Source organism: Aulonocara sp. 'chitande type north' Nkhata Bay, linkage group LG14, assembly GCF_057382095.1.
Source record: "Aulonocara sp. 'chitande type north' Nkhata Bay isolate Kocher_YH1m ecotype deep benthic linkage group LG14, A_spYH_male_GT1.1, whole genome shotgun sequence".
In the NCBI taxonomy this organism is placed as follows: Eukaryota; Metazoa; Chordata; class Actinopteri; order Cichliformes; family Cichlidae; genus Aulonocara; species Aulonocara sp. 'chitande type north' Nkhata Bay.
The window spans coordinates 7,666,536-7,689,406 of NC_141357.1; the positions used below are offsets into that span (position 1 = coordinate 7,666,536).

Consider the following 22,871-nt stretch of genomic DNA (forward strand, 5'->3'; position numbering starts at 1 on the left):
GTTTAAGGTGTGGTTCTCCCAATTGCAAAAGTAACAAGAAACTTGGACCTGTGTGCTCTGAAATGGAAACGACGTGTTCAGCATGTGAAACAAAGCTTTTAAACACGAAATTTTATTTAAGCAAAATGTTTTATTTTCTTTCAACTCAGTTACAGGTCAGTCACAAGTACACAGTTGTGAATCATTCCCTCTGAGAACTTTTTCTGAAAATCTTGCAACGTATTACAAAAAAATGATCATTTTAAGAACACTGAGATAAATATGAGGTTCGGTTTTGTTCAGATCATATTGATCAGTCAGGTCATAACAGTCCCAAAAAAAGGAAAATTCTGTTGGCCAGTATAGAATTAACCAGCCCAACAGATGTATATGTGGCAAACTTAGAAGGCACTTCAATCTCTTTCCTCCTCCTGGCATTGTTGTCACTTTTCGGTACTTTGTACCATGAATACAACATGTGCAGGCTCACCGTTTTCACTATCTGCCGAGTTGCCAGCAGTATTACAGCCCCCACCAAGAAGCGGCCAGTGCCTAACGCTAGTGCGCTCGCTGTCAGTGTGGGCAAAGGTACAGGCAACATGCCCTCAGGCTCAAACGTCTGCCCCAGCTGCTGATTCACCCAGTACCCCGCTGAGGCCCCGGCACACGTTCCCAGAATGGTGGTCGTATCCCCCCGTGTGGTGCTGTAATGGTCCAGCTCTGGGTATATGTAGCAGAGGAAGTAGAACAGTACCAGCACTACAATGGGGGAGATGGGGTTGTTGAGCTGGAAGTGGTCCATTGTTTCCCAGTAGGGATAGGTGCCCCCTAACAGCACGGCAGAGATCAAGATCCCACAGATAACATCCTGGAGGCAGAAAAAGAAGAATCACTTATAAACCAAATTCCTAAAAAAAAAAAAAGGGATGCTGCAATGCATCTGCATATCTCATCTACCCGCATTTTATTCACAAAAGACCATAGGAAACATATCAAATGTTTGAACTGTGACATTTCACTATTTCAAGAAAATACTAGCTCATGTTGAATTGGGGATAAAATGAAACAGCTTGCAACTAATTAGGTTACTTGGAAACTGCTCAGTAACGTGATTGGTTATAAGAAGAGCGGCTTAGAGAGACAGAGTTTCACCAATCTACAGAAAACTACAAATTTCAGAATACTGTTCATCAGACTTTAAATATCTCATCATTTACAGTCATAAAATCATCAAAAAATTCTGGAGAAATCTCTGTGCAAGGGACAAGGTGGAAAATCAATATTGGCTGCCTGTTTTCATCAGGCATGCATCATCCTCACACAGCACTGCACTAAAAACAGTCAAGATTCTGTCATAGAAATCAATGCATGCGCTCTGGAATACAACAAGTCTTCTCTGGATGAAAACATTATTTAAAATAGATTGAGGCAAAGAGGAAAACTGCTCTGTGGTCAGAGAAATTGAAATGTGATATTCTTTTTTGGAAAACACAGGATCATCTGGCTCGTTATCAGCACTCAGTTAAAAAGCTCTGATCGGATGGATGTGCATTACTGCCTATAGAAGTGGCAGCTTGCACGTCTGGAAAGGCACCATCAGTCTTCAAAGGTAAATGTAGGTTTTAGAGCAGCGCATCCTCCCATCCAGACAATGTTTTTTTCAGAAAGGGTCTTGCATATTTCAGCAAGACAATGATAAATCATATGCTGCATCTATTATAACAGCATGGCTTTGTTTTAGAGTGTGTGTGCATAATTGACTTGCCTGTAACATTTGGCATCAATCCATATGAAATGAGAAATGCAACCCAGGACTGTTGCACTATGCGAACACAGTCCCTGCCCTAACTTGAGATGTCTTGGTGCCATTAAATTCAAAGTGAACCACTATTTTTCACATTTTCCTCAGTTTAAACATTTGAAATGCTTTTTGCGTTCTCTTGTGAAGGAAATATGAGTTCATGAGGTCTGTAAATCATTGCATGTTTGTATTTACATTTTACACAGTGTTCCACCAATTTTTTTTTAAAGTTTTGGCGTTGTACAACGAATGCATCAGGAATAAAACAGAAAGGTACAGGTATTTTTTATCTTGACAAAACTCAGATAAGAAGACTTATCACCTTTGTGTCTACTCTGAAAATTTGACCCATTGTTAGCGCTCAGTTAGCTCTCCTGATGTGTTTCAAACAGGAACACAACAGGACTTAACAATGTACCACTACAGGCCGGTTTTGGTCATTTTGGATAAAAATCTGTTTATGTTGATTTACTGTAGCCATTCACGTGCACTACAGGGATACAATATAACAATATTTACTTTGAATTTATGCAGAAAAATGACAGGAAAATCCAAACTTTAGTGAACACAGACTTTTACCAACACTAAAATCAACATGTCTGACAGCTTTAAAGGAGTCCAGGTCTCAGTCTGAGGAAAGCTCCTGTATAACAACTCGTCTGTCTGAGGTGGAGAAAAATACACACTGTAATACACCAGTTCCTGCTGATCTGACCTGGTAATTAATAATAGACTTTAATATCAAATGAAGGCACCTTTTGTCCTCTTGTGTGTGTTAATATTTGTTGAATCCTGTGATTTGTTCTGCTATGGGCTATGAGTCTCATTCATAACCTCTCATTCAAGACTTTATGTACACTTCTTACAACCTAAGCAAGTAAACCTCTGTTTGTGTCCTCTGTGATGTTTCAGAGGACAGAATTGTGGAGACAGGTCTGATTCAGAGTAAATCTGACTGTGTGCACACCGATGCTTTTTCATTCAGGAATGTCTGGAATGAGATGTGTTTGGGCAGAAAGTGTGTGCTATACCCTGCAAAGAGTTGCAAAGGAATTATTAAAGATTTATGGATTGCAGGCATAAGTTAGATCATATAAAAACTGACCAGGCGTATATATTATTTATGATTTACAAGGTGCATTTATGAGGAGGTATGGTGTTGTAACAGTGGACAATGGGTAGTTTAACCTTCTTGTACTCCACTGTAAATAAAGATCAAATTTTACTATGGTGCTGCGCACAAATCTGAATAGTGTGGCCTCTGTGTGGCTGACCAGCGTGACATACGCCACTCGAAACCATAAAAGACGTCAACTACCATTCAGTCTCAGCGTGACTGGATATTAGGGTCAGATGTTTTGGGAATTTTCTCGCAAGCAAGAAAGCAGATGAGCATATTTCCCGTAATCCCACATTTTAAATGGCTATGGTCTTAATAAACGTGATAAAAAAATAACTGCATGAGTCATAAGTGCTGATGCTTCCCATTTAAACGAAGGCAGCATGAAGTGCCTGCTGAATTTTGAGTCTTGGATCAAAGCCTCAGCTAGACAACTTAACCAGACACAATGAATAATGAATCCCATGTTGAGCTTTAATGTTTTATACTGTACTATGTGTGCATGTGTGTGTGTGCAAGTTGAGAGAATAGCTCACCAAAACCGAGTGCATGCCAGTGTAGAGGCGGCTCAGAGACACCAAGGTCGCCAGTGTCACTGCGATGGTCAGGCCCACCCCGAACTGGAACTGAGGCACAAAAATACCCACGTTATCAGCAGACATCACGGCGACCGTGGAGCAAAAAGCACACGCACATGATTACATGATAAAAGATTAAATCCATCAGCAGGCTCAGGCATGTCTGCAATTCTTCCTTGTGCAGTCATCTTTCAAGATAAAAACCCAAGAATTGTTTTTATTTGGTGCTTTTTTTTCTCTTTCCACTTTGCCTTCAAATCATCCATTCATCAATGCTCCTCATTTGGGCGTTTAGCTCGTCTCTGCCAGTTATATAGCCTGCCTAGTTGATGTACTGCCTGTCGCTGCTCCTTTATTCCTCTACAGCAGGGATGTCAAACTCATTTTACATTCTGGGCCACATACAGCTCACTTTAATCTTCAGTGGGCTGGATGGGCAAAGCTTCCCTGTCTGTCAATGAAAAGAAGTTTTTACTGCACAATTAATTCTTGAGATATTTTAATACAAGAAAAAGAAGTGCAATTCCAACAGCACTTCTCACTTTTTACACACGATAACGAAATCCTGGTGTAGAAAATGAAGGCCTCTCAGAACGACTGTTTGAGCTTAAAATTACTTTGGTGTAGTGTAAATGGGCATAGAGGAGGTCTTTATCAGTAGAAAAAGCTGTGGCACTTATGAGAGTACAGTTTAAAGTCCAAAATCTCCATCCTTCTTCAAAGCCATCCAGTGGGCCGAATTGGAGTCTTTGCCAGGCCGATTCTGACCCCCAGGCCTTATGTTTGACAACCCTGCTCTACTGTCTCTCCATCTTTTACCTATAGTGGCAGGTTTTGTTTCCTTCGTCCATTTCAATAACAGTGAGAAGAGAGGCCTCCCTCCACTCCCGAGCCCCCTCTTATCCTGCCCTCTGCCTTTTTTCCTGTGTCTGTTCCTGTCTTCTGCAGCTGGAAGCCTATTCACTGCTAGTTCATGAAGAGAGTTTTTTTTATGAATGGCCACAAAGGATGTCAGAGAAAGGAGGGGGGAAAGAGTCACTCTGTGATTGACTGTCGTGACCTCTGACCTGCTTGGGGAGAAGTTGCCCCAAGGCCTTGTGGCTATTCAGTGGCCTCTGCAACAGCCTGCTACTCATCTATAGTGATACATGCTCTTTTCTTTCAGGGGATTCCTTGAGGAATTTCGGGACACGTTTAAGGGCTCTACTGTACATGCACGTCCCTGGGGTGCTGATCTGATTTCTCTGACCCTGAGAACAGCCACTGCAACAAAGTGTGACACAGAGCTAGCCTAAACGATCCAACCACAAATCAGTCTGACAGCTCCGGAGACTGTAAACTACTAAACTGAAGGGTTTAGCATTCATTCAGCTCCTCAGTCAAACACACTGCTTGACTAAGATAGTCTATGATTGAGCCCCTGATTGCTTTATTGACTCGACAGAGGAGTGGGAAAGATAAAGAGAGGAAGAGTCAGGAGGAGGAGGGAGGTGGAGACGTGGACTGACAGTCATTGACTCAGCGGAGTCCATCAGAAGACCAAACAGCAGCTCGACGGGTGTGGCTGATGGTGACTGATGGTGACTGCTGGCCCCGCCCTTCCCCACCCATTGTCCAACAGCTCAGGCACGACTCTGTGATGGACAGCTGGGCCACTCCCTTCATCCCAAACCGCCATCCTCAGGATCCCAGTGACGACACTTGGATCTGAGAGAAAATGATCATTTAGCTGGGATAACTCAACACCCAATCTTACTGCGGTCCATAAAATCCAATGGCAGTTTAATAGCACATCTAATTAGAAACCTAGTGTCTGAATTACAGTTCAACATCCACTTAGCCAACACTTCCCAGCTCTGATAGCAGCTGAATTACATCATCTCTGGTAGGCAATGGTAATGAACCATGGCTATTCAGTTTCAGTAATATTATTTCAGTAGCAAATCAAGAAACAGTTTGTAGAACCACATGGAAAATGTCTGATTGATGTTATATCCTGATCATCTTATTGTGTTAGCCCTGGGATGCCCTGTCAGGGGCGTAGCCTGTGACCCCAAGCTTGATAAACATTTAAGAAAAGAGATAAATGTTAGAGCCTGAAGTTATTTAAGTTGATATTTGTCAGGCTTTTCAGCATTGCAGAGTAAGTGTAGAATATCATAGTAAAATGCTGTTTCATTTTCCTCTTTCTCATAAGTCCACATGTACAAGGCCTTGAATAATCAGGCCACACAGACCTCATAGTCCTGTATCACTCCATTAGAACACTTCGCGCTTAGACTGCAGGTTTATTTGTGGTGCCCAGGATATTTAAAAGTAGAACGGGAGGCAAAGCCTTCAGCTTTTCGGCTCCACTTCTGTGGAACCAGCTCCCAGTTTGCATTCTAGAGACAGACAAGCTCTTTACTTTTAAGATTCAGCTTAAAGATGTCCTTTTTAATAAAGCATATATTTAGAGCTGGATCAGGTGACCCTGAATCCTCCCTTAATTATACTGCAATACGCCTAGGTTGCTGGGGGCTTACCACGATCCACTGAGTGTTTCTTCTTCACTCACCTTTTTCCCTTTCTATGTGTTTACACATCACTCGGTATCAATTGCCACATCATTCTTAATCTTTAGTTATTATTAATCTCTGGCTCTCTACCACATCACATGTTTTATCCTGCCTCCCTCCCCTCAATCCCACCTGTCACAGATGGCCGCCTCTCCCATCGTTCGGCTGGAAGTTTCTTCCCATTAAAAGAGAGGTTTTTTTTCTTTCCACTGTCGCCAAATGCTTGCTTAATCCTCTGATTGTTTGGGTCTTATCTGTATCTTATAATATAAAGCACCTGAGGCAACTGTTGTTATAATTTGTTTGGTATATAAATAAAATTGAATTGAACTGAACTAGAAGAAATATTTAGAAAAAGTCCACATCATGTCAGCCATGAAGCTGATTATGATTTGTTTATATTCCTAATGTTAAGCCACACTGAACTTAATGCTGACATTATTATGCTAACAGTTTGAATATTCGGAGTTTATAAATATGTCCACTAGTCACCTGACATTCTTACAGTGGAATTTCTTTTTTTAAAAATGGCAATTTAATGTCAATTTTTACTGATCCTAAGTGACCTATCTACAGCTCTCACTGAAGCCAAATTATAAAAACAGGCAAGTGGTTAAATAAAACCAGTGATGGAAATATCGAAGTTTAAGTTACAGTTTATCACAGACATACACTGTAGTGGCTAAAGTCTTATCTCTGAATTCAGGTGTTTAGTCTCACTGACACATTTGTGAAAAAAATTCACGCATGAATTCAATTCAAGCATGAACTGTAATAGGATACCAGCATTAAAACAAGTCAGTTTGTGAAATTTCTGCTCTCCTAGATATTCCTCAATCAACTGCTAGCAGGATAACTGCAACTTCAGAGCTCCAAACCTCCTCTACTGTTAATACCAGCACAAAAACTGTGTGCTGGGAGCTTCATGGCATGGATATCTATGACCGAGCAGCTCCTGTAGGTGTAATGTGTAGTAGTTCAATCCTTTTGTCTAAATAGTGTAATTTTAGGTAGCAAATTTTATGGCAATCCATCCAGCAGATTTTGATATATTCCCCTTAAAGCTGCAGTGTCATGAAAACCCAACAAATTGTATGTGACGTACTTCAGTTTTATACAGACAGACACTGTAATGAAGTTCCAGATGGACATGGCTGAAGTGTAATGTGCAAGGAGGGTACAACTGGTGTGGTTGCAAAATGAAGACCTGTTGTATACAAGTCTATGTAAAAACACGGCGTAATTGCAGGTTTGAACACTTATTGAACAGAACATGATATTATTTTGTAATTATGGTCCCCATAGTGCTCATAGTGTGATAACGAGGGTGAAATTTTCTGGTTGATAGCTTTTTCCTTACTGTTGCTGTGACTCATTTTGGATGTAAGCCAGCTTCATTTACTGGTGGAAATTCTGGGATGATGTTGAAAACTCCGGAAAGTGAATCTGAGCCAGTTTGGAACAGATATCATTAAGCTTGCTTGCTGTGTTTCATGTTTCTCCTAAATGCTCACCTGTATTCTGGAGGTGGCGCTTAGTAAAAGTGTGAAGGAGATGGCAGTTGCTGCCATAGCGTGGGTGGATGGCAGTCCGTATTCTGCGTCTACACGTGTCTCCAGCTTGACAACAGGGGGAGAGAAAGGGCGAGGCAGCTTCAGGACGTCCTTCATCACCTGGCCGACGTACATCACTAACTGCAAACGATAGAAAAGCACAGCTTTAGTAGTGCATTATGGTACCGTGTTGTTAGCTTCAAATGGTATATATCTGCCATCCCTTCCACTATGGCGTATTATTACAATAAAGCAATAAGAAATGCTGCAGGAGTGTAGTAAAGTATGCTGGCCACAAAAGCAAAAATTAGATGATAAAATAATGCAAAGAGGAAGCAAGGATCCCACTTTAAAGCTAATCACACAATCTCATAAATAAGTAATCATCGTCCCCACTCAAAAAAGAAAAACTGCCCAAGAGCAGAGACTCACACTTGTATAAAGTGCAGATGCTGCAGTAGTATGGTAACAAAATCTACTACAAGGAACAGACGACTGAAGAAAGTGGAGTTTGCTGATGCAGCGTCTCCAGCTGGTATAGTGAGACAGAGGGGTTCTGACACAATGACACAGTCGGCGCAAGGTGTGCACGCTAGCTGTACCGATGTGTGTATCCTGCCAAATGTGCTGCCTATTCTTTTTCATGAGATCCCCAGTGGCCCTCGATGGGGCAGCCTGCTCCAGCTCCGGGTTTATTTAAAGCTCTGCCTTGTATATTTAATGAATGGCTGTCTTGGCAAGAAGCAGGGAGGCTAGTTCATGGAGAGAGAGATAGGATACTAATGTGTGTGTTTAAGGGAGAGAATAGAGAGGTTGTTATTACCGTCTCCACTGACACTGTAATCAGGAAACGCTTGTTACCATGGCAAATGATATAAGAGGACATCTTCTGACCCGCTGTTAGTGCAGCAACTATTTAGAGAAACGGATGCAGATAGACATTGAGAAAAATGATAGGACCAATTGTGTGAGGACACTGAACATCCGTCTCAAACAATATAAATTAATATGCTGGATGAGGCTGAAGTCAGAGCTCGGACTGATAAAACCTCTTCTTGAGGGTTGCTGTGTTCATAGGTGGGATAGAAAGAGTCTTTCCTACAGAGATAGCCCATCATTGTCTGGTTCATCATTGCTACACAGACTAGAATTAACACATGCACACTTTAACCGAGAGTTAGATGAGACGATTGATACTGTCATTTCTGTCTTTTAGGCACAAATCTGAACCAGTAGATTTAATTGAGGTTTAAGACTGGAAGAAATAATTACTCAGACTTTAAAAAAATACCTAAAAGCACAAATGAGCTTGTGAATATGTTTAAAAATCGCCAATTCATTTAATGCAATGTTATGAAACAAACATTGCTAATTTGTGTGAGGATAACTATACATGTAAAGCTAGTGTGGTTTGAGTAACATGTTCAGCTAAGTAAAAGATCCCCAGGTTGATCTTTGGAGGAGACACAAATCCCTCTGGGTTGAATCATGGAGGACATTTGGTGCCCAAATCCAATAAAATCAAATATGTGAGCTGCCCGCTGTTGTGACCCTTTGTGCCATTCCTAGACTGTGTATATATATATATATATATATATATATATATATATATATATATATATATATATATATATATATATATAACACCCAGCACGCCCCTGCGGGCGGTTTATCCTTCAAGCTCGGGTCCTCTACCAGAGGCCTGGGAGCTTGAGGGTCCTGCGCAGTATCTTAGCTGTTCCCAGGACTGCGCTCTTCTGGACAGAGATCTCCGATGTTGTTCCCGGGATCTGCTGGAGCCACTCGCCTATCTTGGGAGTCACCGCACCTAGTGCTCCGATTACCACGGGGACCACCGTTACCTTCACCCTCCACATCCTCTCGAGCTCTTCTCTGAGCCCTTGGTATTTCTCCAGCTTCTCGTGTTCCTTCTTCCTGATATTGCTGTCATTCGGAACCGCTACATCGATCACTACGGCCGTATATATATATATATATATATATATATATATATATATATATATATAACATAGTGTTAAGTTTGACTTAGCGAAAAGTAGTGAATAAAGAACAAACCTATTAGGCCTAGAGGCCAGTTTGGGACCCCTCTGGGAACATCCAGTCTTATTCTGCAACCAGTTGCGCAGTGGTTGCTGGGGGCTGTTGCTAGGTAAAATTGGTTGCAAAGATAGTGCTGGTCACTAAAACATTCTAGCAGTCACCCATAGTCAATGTGTCTGCAAACACTCACTAACTAATTTTGAGTGGCAGTGAAACTTGGGAAAGGCAAATGGAAACCAGAAACGAAGAAATTCCGCCTTTAAGGTACACATTGTACTTAACTGCCAAACCAACCAGTTCCTAGAAATTGGCACTGGGGAATTAGGTAAGTGTGTACTGACATCACAAATCAAGTGATTAATAGAGACCTTTTTTCCTAGACTTTTATATAAACCCCTTAAAGGCCAGAAGAAAGATTTAAGGCACTTCTGCAATGGAGAATTGCATTGGATATGGACAGTATCTCTCACTGTGAGCTCTGGTGGTAAACCAGAGCTCCCAAACCTCTTTGTTTTCCTCATCCAAAACTACACTGTCCCTTCTCTCCCTATCCCTACCCTCTGGTCATGACTGAATATGAAGTGTGTTATTGCAATATTTGCGTCTACACTGACTGTACCCACACAAACTGAGACAGACAGAATAATTGGCTCCAGGAGGTGAACAATAAACTGAGGTCAGACAATGGCAAACCCGACCCCTTTCGTACGTCACAACTGTGTATTCAAGCAATAATCCATACTAGTGTGCACCCCCACCGTCTGCCTTCACACAATGGATCTGCATACCAGTTCAAGTGCTTGCATGATATGATACCCCTCCACCACGCTCTGAACTCACCATCCACACAAACATCACATTCAGCTGCCTCCAGTGAAGCTGTCACCCCAGTGTCTCATCGTAACGGTCACATCAAACGGGTTGACCCAGGGACAGTCTGGCCACATTAGGGGAAGAGTTAAAGATAGCTCACACATGCTCTGAGTGATCCTGTGAATAAGTATATTGATCGAGGCCAGAGCAGCTTTGGACTTTGATCTGTCAACATGTAGATGAGACTCTGTGCAAGCGTGCGTGCATATGTATGTGTCGGTGTGAGTACTTGTTTAGACATCTTTGTGAGGACAGAAAATTGACATGTCACTAGACTTGTGGGGACCAACAGTCACTTATGGGGACAAAATGCCCATCCCCACAAGTTTAAAGGTATTTTTGAGGCTCAAAATGTGGTTTAGTGTTATTGTTACAATTAGGCTATGGTTAGATTTAGCCTAAGGGTTTGGGTTAGGCATTCATTTTTTGATTGTTAGGGTTAGTGTAAGCGGCTAGGAGAAGCATTATGTCAATTAGATGTCCTCACTAAGATATGAAAATGAGTGTGTGTGTGTGTGTGTGGAGGAGGTCCCACAGGCTACTGTTTATAAGTCAAAAACACAAGAATGTTAGTTCATGGTGACATGCTAAGCGGGCTTAGCTTAGCTTAGCTCAAAACTGGGTGGCTAGCTCATATATTTTTCTAATATATGACCTCCAAGGTGCTGTAAAATACATGTGTCATCAGAATTATTGTGATAAATCATGGTAGGACCCTAACCCTGTTAATGAATACACACAACAAAGTGAAGTATCAGTGAATATAACCACCGATATCACAGCTTCAAGAGGTTCTATCATGGATTTCCTTAAAACTGAGCTTATACACCAACATAATGTTCAGATAACATGCAGAATCATTAAAACACTGTGCGGTGCCTTTTTCCTATAATAATAACTTTTTGGATAATTTTATGTTTGAATTTACGTTATTATTTTGTCTTTTTAAAGTGTACCTATCATTCTTTATTTTATTTTCTCTCATAGTGGCTGCCACTATTAAACATGACCAAAGTTTCAAAGGTCAGTGTATGTACAAATAATCTCTCTGATCCAGCTCTGACTGCTCGGAGTCTGACAGTTTTTATATAGTGTTGGCTCTACATGATGTCATATAAAATGGTCATCACAAACAAAGTCCCCACCCACCTATTACTTAGATCACTTTGCTCCTCTAGTAGAGTCCAGGATAAAAAAAACCTTTGTGTTCAGACTGAACATCACATGATTCCTTTTACAATAAAGCCTTGAAACGTTTTTTTTTTCCCGACTTCATGACTCCTTAACTACAAATAATAGGGGCTGGGTTTGTACAATGGGCATTCTGGGAGTCACGTTCCTCCATAATATGGCTGTGGAGCCAATATGCCAGGTCCCCACAGCATGGTTTCTGCAATTTACTGCAATAGCTTTAATAAGGAAGTGGAAACTGTTATTCTTCTGGGCACAGTTTTAAGCAGTTCTTTTAACTTTTATGATTTAGAGTACGATCCTCTGGCGCTCCTTTGTAAGTTTCTATAGAATTGTCTTTGCTGAGCGGGCCTTTACTTTTCCATTTGAGAATAATCTTATTTGTATCAAATGGTTTGTTCTAACATTTCGTTAGAAGTGGCTTTTTCTGGGAATAAAATTACTTTTTATCACTATGTAGGAACATCATATTAGAACACCTCATGTGGTTAAAAAAACAAAAACCATGCAATTGTGCGGATGTAAACCTGAAATTTTTGATATTCTAAACAGCACATGTGATTTGCATAACGCTATGTTACAATGACACCTGTGTAATTCATGACCATATGGTGAGGCACAGTAACTGTTTTCTAAGTCAACCAAAGTCATTGTTTAAGTAAAGCCAAGAGCGAGCAGTGAAGGACACAAGGGTGCATGTGGCATCCGTGCTGCCAGCGCGAAGATTTGCTGTTTATGTGCGCGACAGAAGAGAGGACGGGGGGTGCAAAGCCCTGGATTAACCTCAGATAACTCCACCAACACAATGGCGGGGCGCTTTGAGAAGTTAGAGGTGCGGGTTGACACGCCCCGAGGGCTGACAGACCAAATGGTAGGTCCAGAGAGAGAGAACACTCAAATGCACCGACGAGGCCAATAAAACACTCTGCTGGTAGAGCAGGGGGAGGAGAGCACACAGCAACGCTGGTAATGTCTAACTAGAGGGAGGGCAATGAGTGTGTTTAGCAAGTGAGATGGGGACTGCGAGTGTGTGTGTAGCTGTTTATGCGTGTGTTTGAAAGTTCACACAGGGGCATGGTGCAGCCAGGATTCCAGAAGAATGATATCTATTCCACCCCGCCCCCAAAAAACACGGAGTTCAGATACAGGGCATCCACCCAGCATTCGGGGCAGGGACACAAAGGGCATGAAAACACACTGCCCATCACACACACTGCAAAGAGTGAGGCCGTCTGTGTGTGTCTACATCTAGACTCCTTCTGGGGTTTGACATGTTTTCAGGGTCATCATGCGCTCGATTCTGCCAGAATACACATCTGAAGGGGAGCTCCTAACAGTACTTTCCCACTGATGTGTCCTCATGTGTGGCCTTTCACCATGTCAGGGGTCCTGGTCAGGCTGGCCCCTGTGCCCCCCACCCCAAAGCCTGGGGATATATGCACATGATGGTGTCAGAGACAGGTCACTGGAGAGGGGGGGGGCAAGGATGAAAGGAGGTTGAAAGGTGAAGAGAGAAGAAGGCAGAGAAGCAGAGAGAAGAGATGTGGCATTGTGAAGGAAAAAGACATCAGACTGGAGGCTTGTGCACGCTAATGCAGTCTGACTGACATATACACACACACTCACACACAAAGACACACTCTCTCCAGCTGCGACTTACGGCCCACATGTTGAGAAGGCGGCGGCACAGGAAAGGGTCCACGCTCCAATGTATGTTGGGCAGACAGGTGATGTAGAAGATTTCATGCCCGAGGCTGGCCGACAGCAAGAAGAGGAAGTGCAACGGCCAGTTCCTCACCTCGTAACGAGGCCTACCACAGTCCTGCACATGAAATGCAAACATCATGGAACAAGCTGCCTACAGATAATGCCTGGCTGTCTGTCAGATCAGATCAGACCAGACACACCTTTTGTTTGCGGCATATCACTTTTCTTTTAAAGCTTCCTCATTTAAAAAGCAGGCAGTTTGAAGCCTATAGGATTCCTTTAATCAAGCATGACTATCATGAAACCAGTGGATTCACAGAGACACCTAAATTGCAGTTTTAATCTCATGGGTCCAACATCTCCCATAATGCAACTGCTTAGACTCTCCTATTAAACCTCACATTGCCTAGTAAATCCCCACTGCTTTCAAACCCGGCACTTCCACTTTATGTTATAAACATTTCCAAGACACACTTACAACATCACTGTGGCATAATGGGGGGAAATTAACCTGGCAAAGGTCCTCTAGAGTCACAGAGGACATCACAGCCTTTTCTGTCGGTATATAAGTCTCATAGAAGGAGATATACTGCAGTTACTGAGGTTTAGCCTTTAAAAACATCCATATCGCTTTGTGCTGATCCGTTTATCAAGAAATCTTTCATTCTTAAGTCAGAATGTAACCTGACTACATCTTCACTCAGTGACGTTACTTAGAAAAACAACAAGGCCACTGTTACATGTGAGTGTGTGACCCAACTTGTTATAGTGCGCATGGCTATCTGCTGGCTGCCAGAAGCAGCCAGTCAAACGGGAAAAGCCAGACAGCTTGTTTTGCATAATCTCAAATAAATCTAATGAACCCGAAAGTGAATTCTCAGAGATTCGACACCAACTGTGCTTTATCCTACAGAATTTAATGCCACACAGCAGGACTGAAATAAATAAATAAATAAAAATGAACACTTTGCTTTGATTGAACTAAAGGAGAAACCTTACACGTGAAGCGTATCCATTCTCCTTGTATTTATAGTTGGAATTGCGGTCCTGGTGGTCCAATCTGTCCCTCACCAGCTGCCCACGTGGTCTCTCGGGCTTGAGATGCGCACTTTCGACGAGGAAGAGTCCGCATCGCCGCTGGAACCGGGCCACGAGCTCTGAATCGTGGAGGTAAGTCAGGAGCTCCATGCAGCGCGACAGGTGAACCGACATACACACTCACACAAAGACGCACACACACACAGACACACACACACACACAAACTACGGAAAGGAAGTAGATGATGAGGATGTTCCGGACAAGAGGAGTAGTGGAAAGTGATATGAGCCCAAGCAGGGGCGCATCCCAGGGGGCAGGTTGTAGAAGGGCGGACAGGTGCGGCTCGCCGTGCGTCACAGGTGTGCGAAGCGAGGCGGGGCTAACTACAAAAGGGGGCTGACCCGGTAGTCTTTAGTTGCTCACCAGTAGCTAAAAGTTAGTGCGACCTTTATACCGGGCTGGTTCAGGTGTTATCATCAAGTATTTATAGCAAGCACGAGGAAGATTTATGGCATGTCCATGATAGCAGGGCTTTTGATGGGGCTGTATCTTCATGTTGCTGACAACCGCACAACAGAAGTTCAGTGGTCGAAGGCTGCGCTCATAGAAGGTTTTAAGTTAAATCAGCATGTCACGGGGATTCTTACTGAGCTATTACTAAGGAGTGTCTGAAGAGTCAAACTGTGTGGCTTTTTGCAGTAAACTGCCATAACTGTGAGCATTTGTCTCAAAACACAAGTTTCCCTTTTCCACTAATTGGTTTATCAGATTCAGTGATGTGCTTCTCCCACAGGCTCAGACCACACGCCTGCTCTAAGAGGTTTAACAGGCTTTTCTGAAACTTTATGTTTTCTTGTAATGACTTGTCTTTTCTCCCGAGCTTAAAATACAGGCAGGATTTACCCCATCAGACTTCAGTCTATAGTATTCAATTTATTTCTAATTTTTCTGGTTTTTTAAGCTTAAGATTTATTTTATGATTTCAATGCTTTGTTTATTTGTGTCATGTGTCAGGTCCCTAAGTGGAAACCTTTGCCAGGGTCACATTTCTACATCATATTCTGCAGGCTATAGGTATTTTCTTAATAATAACTATTTGTTTTTCTATCAATAATTAATTGATCATTGATTTAAAATAATAATAAACATTATTCCACGAAGCCCAAGTGCACATGTTCAATTCACCCTCAAAAAATGTTTATTACGTAAATCAACATTTTATGGTCATGAGGTGGTTATCCACAAAATTAATCTGCCTGTGATTTTTCACCACAGCAGAGACTTAACTGTACAGTACAGCAGTGAGCTTTGATTGGGAACAGCTCTGATGTGGATACAGGTCAGTTGTGACCATTCTGTAGACATTATCATGTTCACTTTTATATGTGCAAAACCTAAACTCATTGTTGGTGCTCATTTTCTCATATCATTGAATAACCAAACAGTAAACTAACTTACCCGTGGTTACTTGGGACCTAATACAAAAATCGGTTATATCATCCTGTTAGAGTGCAAAGTAAATTGTGATTACAAACAGAATGCAGTGATTCAGACATAATTTAACCTCTTCAGATGGAAAGGGTACAATGAAAACTGACATGTTCAAATATTTGCCCATTTTAAATATGATAACACAGTGCTTATTACTGTGTTGCATCACCTCTTCTTTGTGCTTATGCTGACATCACTAATATTGCAGGTTTTTGGGAACTCAGGAGGTCAGTTGCTGTAGTTTTGGAATAAAACTTTTTCCATCTTGCTCAATCATATAATAGGAGGTTGGCTTCTTAACAGTCCGAGGGTGTTCTTTGCTGTGTTTTTCACTGCTTATTGTTCTGACTCTTTTCAGTTGATCTGGGCAGCAGTTAATCCACACTATTCGTCTATGGAACCATCCTGCTATAATGGAAGGTACCGGCTTTCTGAAATACGCAACACCTTCTTTGAAAAAGACGACTCTGCGTGGCAAAACCTGTGTATGACATTCAGCATTCATGGTGCCCTCACACATTCTGCAAATGCACCATGGATGCTTCTGGGCAGTTGGTCCCTTGCACAAATAAACCAGAGTTTGGGCCACTGTGGACCAGGTTTACTAAACAGGGTGAAATAGTGTGTGAGTGCTTATAAGTGTGGTTAGTTTACAAAAGTTCCACAGTTTTCTAAACACAGGTGCAGTCAGTTCATTTCAATATTAAATGCAAAAATAAGACACACTTAGGCCAATTAGCAGTAAATTGCGTGCTGCAAAATGTTAATGAGTCAGTTTGGCCTTCCTGTATTTTGCGGTGTGAGAGAGGAACTACTAGAAATATATATGTATCAGGGTAGGTCATAAAAAATCTCTGAGTTTTCACCTTTTATGCCTGATTTAGACTTTTGTGGGAAATCTGCACTGTAACGACATAACTGGAAACTCTAACTCTACAAAGTGACTTTCTACTTAACCTGAAGTGCAGCTCCCTAGAAATGTCAGGCTGACACAGCCCGCAGCGACTTGATGGAATGGAAGGTTCCGACATCAGGTGAAAAGGGGTGTAGGATGCATTTGATTGCATTAGTATTTGCCTGCCCTACAGCAACTAAAACTCTGTATGAATTAATGCGTTCTTTCCTTTCACGTTTGAGGGACTGCATAAGATTCTAGAGAGGAGGCGTCACTGGCCTGCGAGCTGCATGTTGAGAACCCTGGCCTTAGGTCAAACCAAATGTGTGTCTCAGATGATTCCAATTCTGCTCATTCTTTAAAATACCTCTCCAAAGGGTTCTCATTTGAGAGCTCATGTTCATACTTTAGAGTTTAATTTGATAACCCAACGGCTAATTGGATTTGCCCTAAATGTTCAGATGTTATGCTTCAGCTTTAGTCCCTCACTTCCTCTGGGGCAGGTATGAAGTTCGAAACGACTATGACCATGATTGTTGTCTGTCCTCCATCTACAGCCTACACCAGCTATGTATTTTTCAGACTACAGGTGTAAATGATTCTGAAGAGCCTCCTTGGTTCACGTGAAACTTGTTGATGCTCACTGTCGCTCTGCACTGTCACACACCGCGTTCTGTCTGCCAGAACACCGTGTGAGTTTTGATGTTTCGTGTTACAGGAAACAGAGAATTGACGCCCCCAGTTGACCAAATAAGCGCATCCTATTGTGAGCCAGGGTCTACGTAATTCCCAGCCAGCATGGCTGTCATCATAGGCAGCCTGCTGCACTACCACAGCGGGAACAGCAACAGCAGCTCTCTAACAGGACTCTAAGACGCAGAGTCCCCTCTCTCTCTCTCTCTCTCGCTCTCTCTCTCTCTGTTTTGTGGGATTCTCGGACTCTCTGGATGGATGAGCCCCCCCCACCTTCCCACCGGAGTCACCACCATTACATCATCTATTCCCACACAGGCGAACAGGAAACGAAGGCTTCTTTTGAAATATTTTACCTGGATCCCGAACTGCGTCCGTGCGGCTCCACATGAAAAGGACGCAGAGGGAGGATTATTATTATTTTTTTTTTTTAAAGAACCAAAAACAACAATAAAAAAAAGAAAACACATGAGCGGTGATGTCTGCACACGGATGATGGCGTTTCAATGAAAGGGGAGAGGAGAGGAGGGGGCAGAGAAGGAGAGACGTGCACCGTCATCAGCATCTGTCCGCCAGCTCCCTTTGTGTTCACCGGAGAATGTGAATGGCGAAAGATGACATGGCAGAGGTAGATCTGGCATCGAGTGGAGCGGAACCCCCCGGCGAGGCCTCCTCGGCGTTTCCCTACGAGGAGTACGAGTGCAAAATCTGCTACAATTATTTCGACCTTGACCGCCGGGCTCCCAAGATCCTAGAGTGCCTGCACACGTTTTGCGAGGAGTGCCTGAACACGCTTCACCTTCGGGAGGAGCGGCCATGGCGCATCAGCTGCCCCGTCTGTCGCCACCGGACCCCGGTTCCGGATTATCGGATACAGAACCTCCCCAACAACACGAAGGTGACGGAGGATTTCCCGCTCTACATCGACTCGGACCCCCTGCCTCAGGACGCTTTGCCGCCGTACCCTCCCCCGCTGCACCCGGCTCTCGTCGCCCTCCGCCGGGAGGAGGCGTCGGGGGCGTCCAGCGCCAGTCAGGCGACCCCGTCCACCACCGTGTCCGCGGCCACAACCCTCTCCCAGGACTCGGTGCGCTACGACAGCTGTCAGAGCTGCAAGAGGGTGGCGCTGACCACCGGCTGCGTGTGCGTGATCTTCTCCTTCCTCTCCATGCTGGTGCTGCTGTTCATGGGCCTGATCTTTGTGCACAGCCACAGCATTCCTCCCTCGCCGGCGGGACCCATTTGCCTGTCGGTAGCCAGCATCTTGGCCATGTTCTCGGTCGTCGTCACATGGCTCATCTGCTGGCTCAAATACAGACCGGACCATGAGACAGGCCGCTCATCCGCCACCAGTAACTCCCGGAGAAACGCCTGATAGGCTGCCGCCTCTGACTTTCGATGGAGATGTTGCAGGCTGCTGTGGGTGTGTGGGTGGTGATGTACATAGTACTGGCAACTCCTGCTCCCTTTACTTTTCTAGGAATAAATCTTGCCCAAAATGGCCTTTTATGAGTATAGCAAACACCCGAAGGCCTTCATGTTGTTGGAGCAATAGGCCGACATGATCCTTGATATGTTGTTTTTTCTTCCCTTAAGTTATGCACTTGAATTTGCAGTCTGGGCATCTCCATGAGTGAACTCCAAGTCTTAGACCCTCTGCCTGGGCCTAAGTCTGTATTTGGTTTGTATATGGCTGAATGTTGAAGTGCTTATTTCCAAGGTTTGACACCCTCACCACCTTACCCTGCTGAATAATATGCATATCCCACTATGCCAATCACTGTATGATAACTGTCCACGATCGTTCACTCATATCTCAACAAAGCACTATTGTAATGTACTGATATTTGCTGATATCTCATCTCAGTTATGAGATTAACTGAGTTTCCAGGGTTCTTATGAAGGGTTGCTTGTATATGTTTGCATGGAGAGCCTCTAAGATGCAGATGCAGGTACAGTAGAAGATGCATCCACAATCTAACCTTGTAAATAGTTGACAGGTGCAGAGGTGTGGGAGTGATCAGCCTTTCTTAAGGACTCTTCATGAACCTTGTGCTTTAACCTCGCCCTGCAGGGTACCACTGCAGGAAAACTGCAAAGCTTGTGATTTTGAACCTGTGTTTTGCCTCATTTGTGCATGTTTGGCTACTGAAAGGTCAAGGCTTTTTTAATAGGTTTATTTTATTTTTTTTCTTTTTAATTGGAAGAGACGGTGCGTCTCCTGACTCGTGTGCCTCACCTTGTTGCTGAATGAAGCAAAATGTCACTGTTATAATAATGGAAATCTTGCACGGGCCTCCTGCTGCAGACAGCACCCAGCTGTGGGTGCTGGAAGGGATTTCCCTCTCCCATCACATCAATGAGAAACAGGGTTTCCAATGTTTAGCACACTTGCTCATGAAAAATGTGTGGTTTTGAAGAAGGAAGCAACCTGCCCTTGTTTGCTAAATGATCCAGGCTCCACTCCCAGCTGCTTCCAAACCCGCCCGTTTTCTTCCTTTAAAGCCATGTGTGAAAAGCCAGTGATACATCTTTAAAGCTATGAAGGAAAACTCCTAAAAGGATACATTTGGTGTCATTCTGGCTCCTGAGACATCCTGTGAGTCATAATTACCTCTGGATACATAAAGAGCCCCGTGAGCTGTGTGTGGCTGGGATTAGGAAGAGGCATTCAAGAGAGAAAAACAGTACAATATGGTCTGAGAGGGTTTGTGCTATTCCGGTGCCTGGAGTAAACTAAAGCATAATATAATTTAGATGATGTAATTTATAGCTCTGAAAGGCATTGCGGGTCTGCATGTAATGCACTAGGATGAAAGAGGCTGAAGCTCACAGGCTTTATCATGAGTCAGTGGTAAAGTCTGTGAATGTTGCTGTTGCTATAACCTATACGGTTATTTATTAGGGGTGCAGTGTGAGACCTTTACACTGCCAAATGTGCTCCATGACAAATGTGAATTTGAATACTGTGATATCTTCTAACTCCGTGACAGCATTTAATATAGAATTTGAATTCAATCTGGACACCAAAGTGTTTTTTCTTTCTTTTTAAAATTTTTATAAGCACTAGTATCCCTACCTCACTGCAGGGGGAAAGAGCAAAGCAATTTAACCTGATTATTAAACACCCCCCCCCTCCCCTTCTAAATCTGATGTCGCTTTCAATCATCCTGCTTGACCTTTTCCCAACTTGTATTTGATGCACTTTCACCCTCTTATTTGACACAAGTAAAGGGGTTTACCTTTGACAGATGTACGCATATTGTATTTACTTCAGAGGACCTAGAAAAACGTTTTTCTTTTTTTTTTCTGAGATTCTGTGGTTGTTGTTGAAGTACCAAATGTATTTGCACAGAGAAATGTTCTTTATGTGCTGTTTTACATACATAAACACATTTCAGTAATAAAGGAAACATGAGCATCTGCTCCATTTTTCATTTTCCTCACTAGGCTGAAGACAATGGTCTCTTCTTCTCGCTTACATAATGAGTGGTCATACACTGAATGCTGTATGATCCAACTTGACACATTTAGCTCCCTGCTGTGCGTCAAACATGCCCCCTGCTGGACAAAGGATGCTACACGCAATAAAGAAAAAAAAGAGTACAAATTTCATCCCTTAGTGTCAACATGGTTGCACTTCTCATGTAGGTCTAGTTATGCAAACGTTCAGCGGCTAAACGCTGATTAAAAGTAAATACATTTTTGAAGTATGAGTTGGATGCTGATGTGCGCGTTAATATCACAGCCTGAGATTTGTCATGCGTGTTTACCTACTCATACAAGGCTTCCTTTTAGTTCACATAAATTAAGCCATTGAGCATCAAGATTTTTCCCTTATAACATAAACCCAGCAGAACAGATTAAAAATAAAAACAACAGTGTTGACTGTTCACCGTCTAATTGCTGGTTAGATTCAGCTCGTGCATTCTTCCGATCACGTGTTGACCAGAAGTTCCACACCCCATAAATTGATGTTCTTACACAGCGGATTTCTTCGAGGAATACGCACCTCTTTTGCTATCATTAGAGCAGCATGCAAACGAGCGGGGGTTCACAGGTTTGAGTGTGCACCGGCCCCCTAAGTGCAGTTACAAAGATTTCTGGTAAATAGTTTGAGGCACATTTACAAACATTTACAAACGACATGTTCTTTTAGCAATGCTAACCTTACGAAATTTAATGCTTGCATGTATGTCGCTTTACATAGTTTCTTTTTATTTATCTTTAGTTTCCACCCATTGCCTATACATATATAATGCAGCGCATGCCCAGCTTACTAGTTTTATTAGCTTAAAATACAGACCAGCTTACATGTTCTTTGTTTCCATTAGTCATTGTAGACTAAACATCATTTTGGCAGAGCACAGTGACATCCTATGTTTCTTCATTTAGTTCTCATTGAACAATACAATATAGAATAGGATGCTTTCAAACACTCATCGAAAATGAAAGTGTCTGGCAACAGCAAGGTAAATGCATATATATATATATATATATATATATATATATATATATATGGGTCTTATATATATATAAAACCCATGCAGTCGAGTAGAAGTAAAGATAAATACAGATACACAATTAAACAATTAAACCATAGCTACATCGTAAATGGTATTGTTCCATAAAGCACTGAAGCAACAACTTTTAAATAACAAAAAAGCAGCAAATTATACAATAAGGCTTTATTGTATAAAGCCTTATTGTATAATCATACACTTCCTTGTGTGTGTGTGTGTTGCTCTTAAAAGTGATGGATACAGAGATGGACGAAAAAATTTAAAAATAAAACTACAGTAAACAGAAAAACTAAAACAAAACGTCAGCTGAATCAAAGACGGTAGGCAACTTTAGTGAAACATAAGTAAGAAATGTTAGTGTAAGAAGTAAAAGAGTGGTCTATAAAGTTATTAGGCAATATCTCAACAACGGAGAAAATGTTGCTTTATATGCCATTAAAATATACAGGCTATAGTGGTAAAAATATATCCGCAAAAGAAACAATTACACAGTTTAACTTAAAAAGTGGTCCACAACTTTAGCCTACTAAAAATAGCCGGCCTAATAAACTTGAAGAAATAAAAGGACCCTACAGTCAACATGTAACAAGGCCAAATATAAATTATTACTATTTATGGTGTGTGTTAATGTATTGTCATGTTTTAATTTATTTTGAACAACTTTCATACAGTTGTGTGTGGTTTGTGTAAAGCACCGAGCTTTGTGAAGTTGAACTTTCTTTCACCTGAAAAACTCAATCCTATCTCAAATCAAATAATTAGCCCGCTCCTCTAATACACTGATGGAAAAGTGTCCTGATTGATGTGAC

General features: G+C 42.3%; 2 protein-coding genes across 2 annotated transcripts; one reads left to right on the plus strand and one right to left on the minus strand.

The window, feature by feature from the left end:
- Positions 1 to 126: 126 nt before the first annotated feature.
- sgpp2 (sphingosine-1-phosphate phosphatase 2) lies at positions 127 to 17,787 on the minus strand. The gene is made up of 5 exons (XM_086260785.1): positions 14,421 to 17,787; positions 13,375 to 13,536; positions 7,551 to 7,730; positions 3,437 to 3,526; positions 127 to 847 (listed from the first exon to the last, which is right to left on the minus strand). Exons 1-5 carry the CDS (start codon positions 14,631 to 14,633, stop codon positions 302 to 304), a joined length of 1,191 nt encoding a protein of 396 aa, XP_086116911.1. The 5' UTR covers positions 14,634 to 17,787; the 3' UTR covers positions 127 to 301.
- rnf228 (ring finger protein 228) lies at positions 17,649 to 20,965 on the plus strand. The gene has a single exon (XM_086260787.1). The coding sequence runs from the start codon at positions 18,144 to 18,146 to the stop codon at positions 18,912 to 18,914; it is 771 nt and encodes a 256-aa protein (XP_086116913.1). The 5' UTR covers positions 17,649 to 18,143; the 3' UTR covers positions 18,915 to 20,965.
- The last annotated feature ends 1,906 nt before the right edge of the window (positions 20,966 to 22,871 follow it).

Bases quoted from the DNA above. Each gene is read 5' to 3' on its own strand.
- rnf228 (XM_086260787.1), top strand. From the start codon at position 18,144: ATGGCGAAAGATGACATGGCAGAGGTAGATCTGGCATCGAGTGGAGCG.
- sgpp2 (XM_086260785.1), bottom strand. From the start codon at position 14,633: ATGTCGGTTCACCTGTCGCGCTGCATGGAGCTCCTGACTTACCTCCAC. The intron at 13,537-14,420 runs GTAAGGTTTCTC...TTTCATGTGCAG, and splicing joins AGAATGGATACGCTTCACGT to GACTGTGGTAGGCCTCGTTA. The intron at 7,731-13,374 runs GTAAGTCGCAGC...TATCGTTTGCAG, and splicing joins GCCTTCTCAACATGTGGGCC to TTAGTGATGTACGTCGGCCA.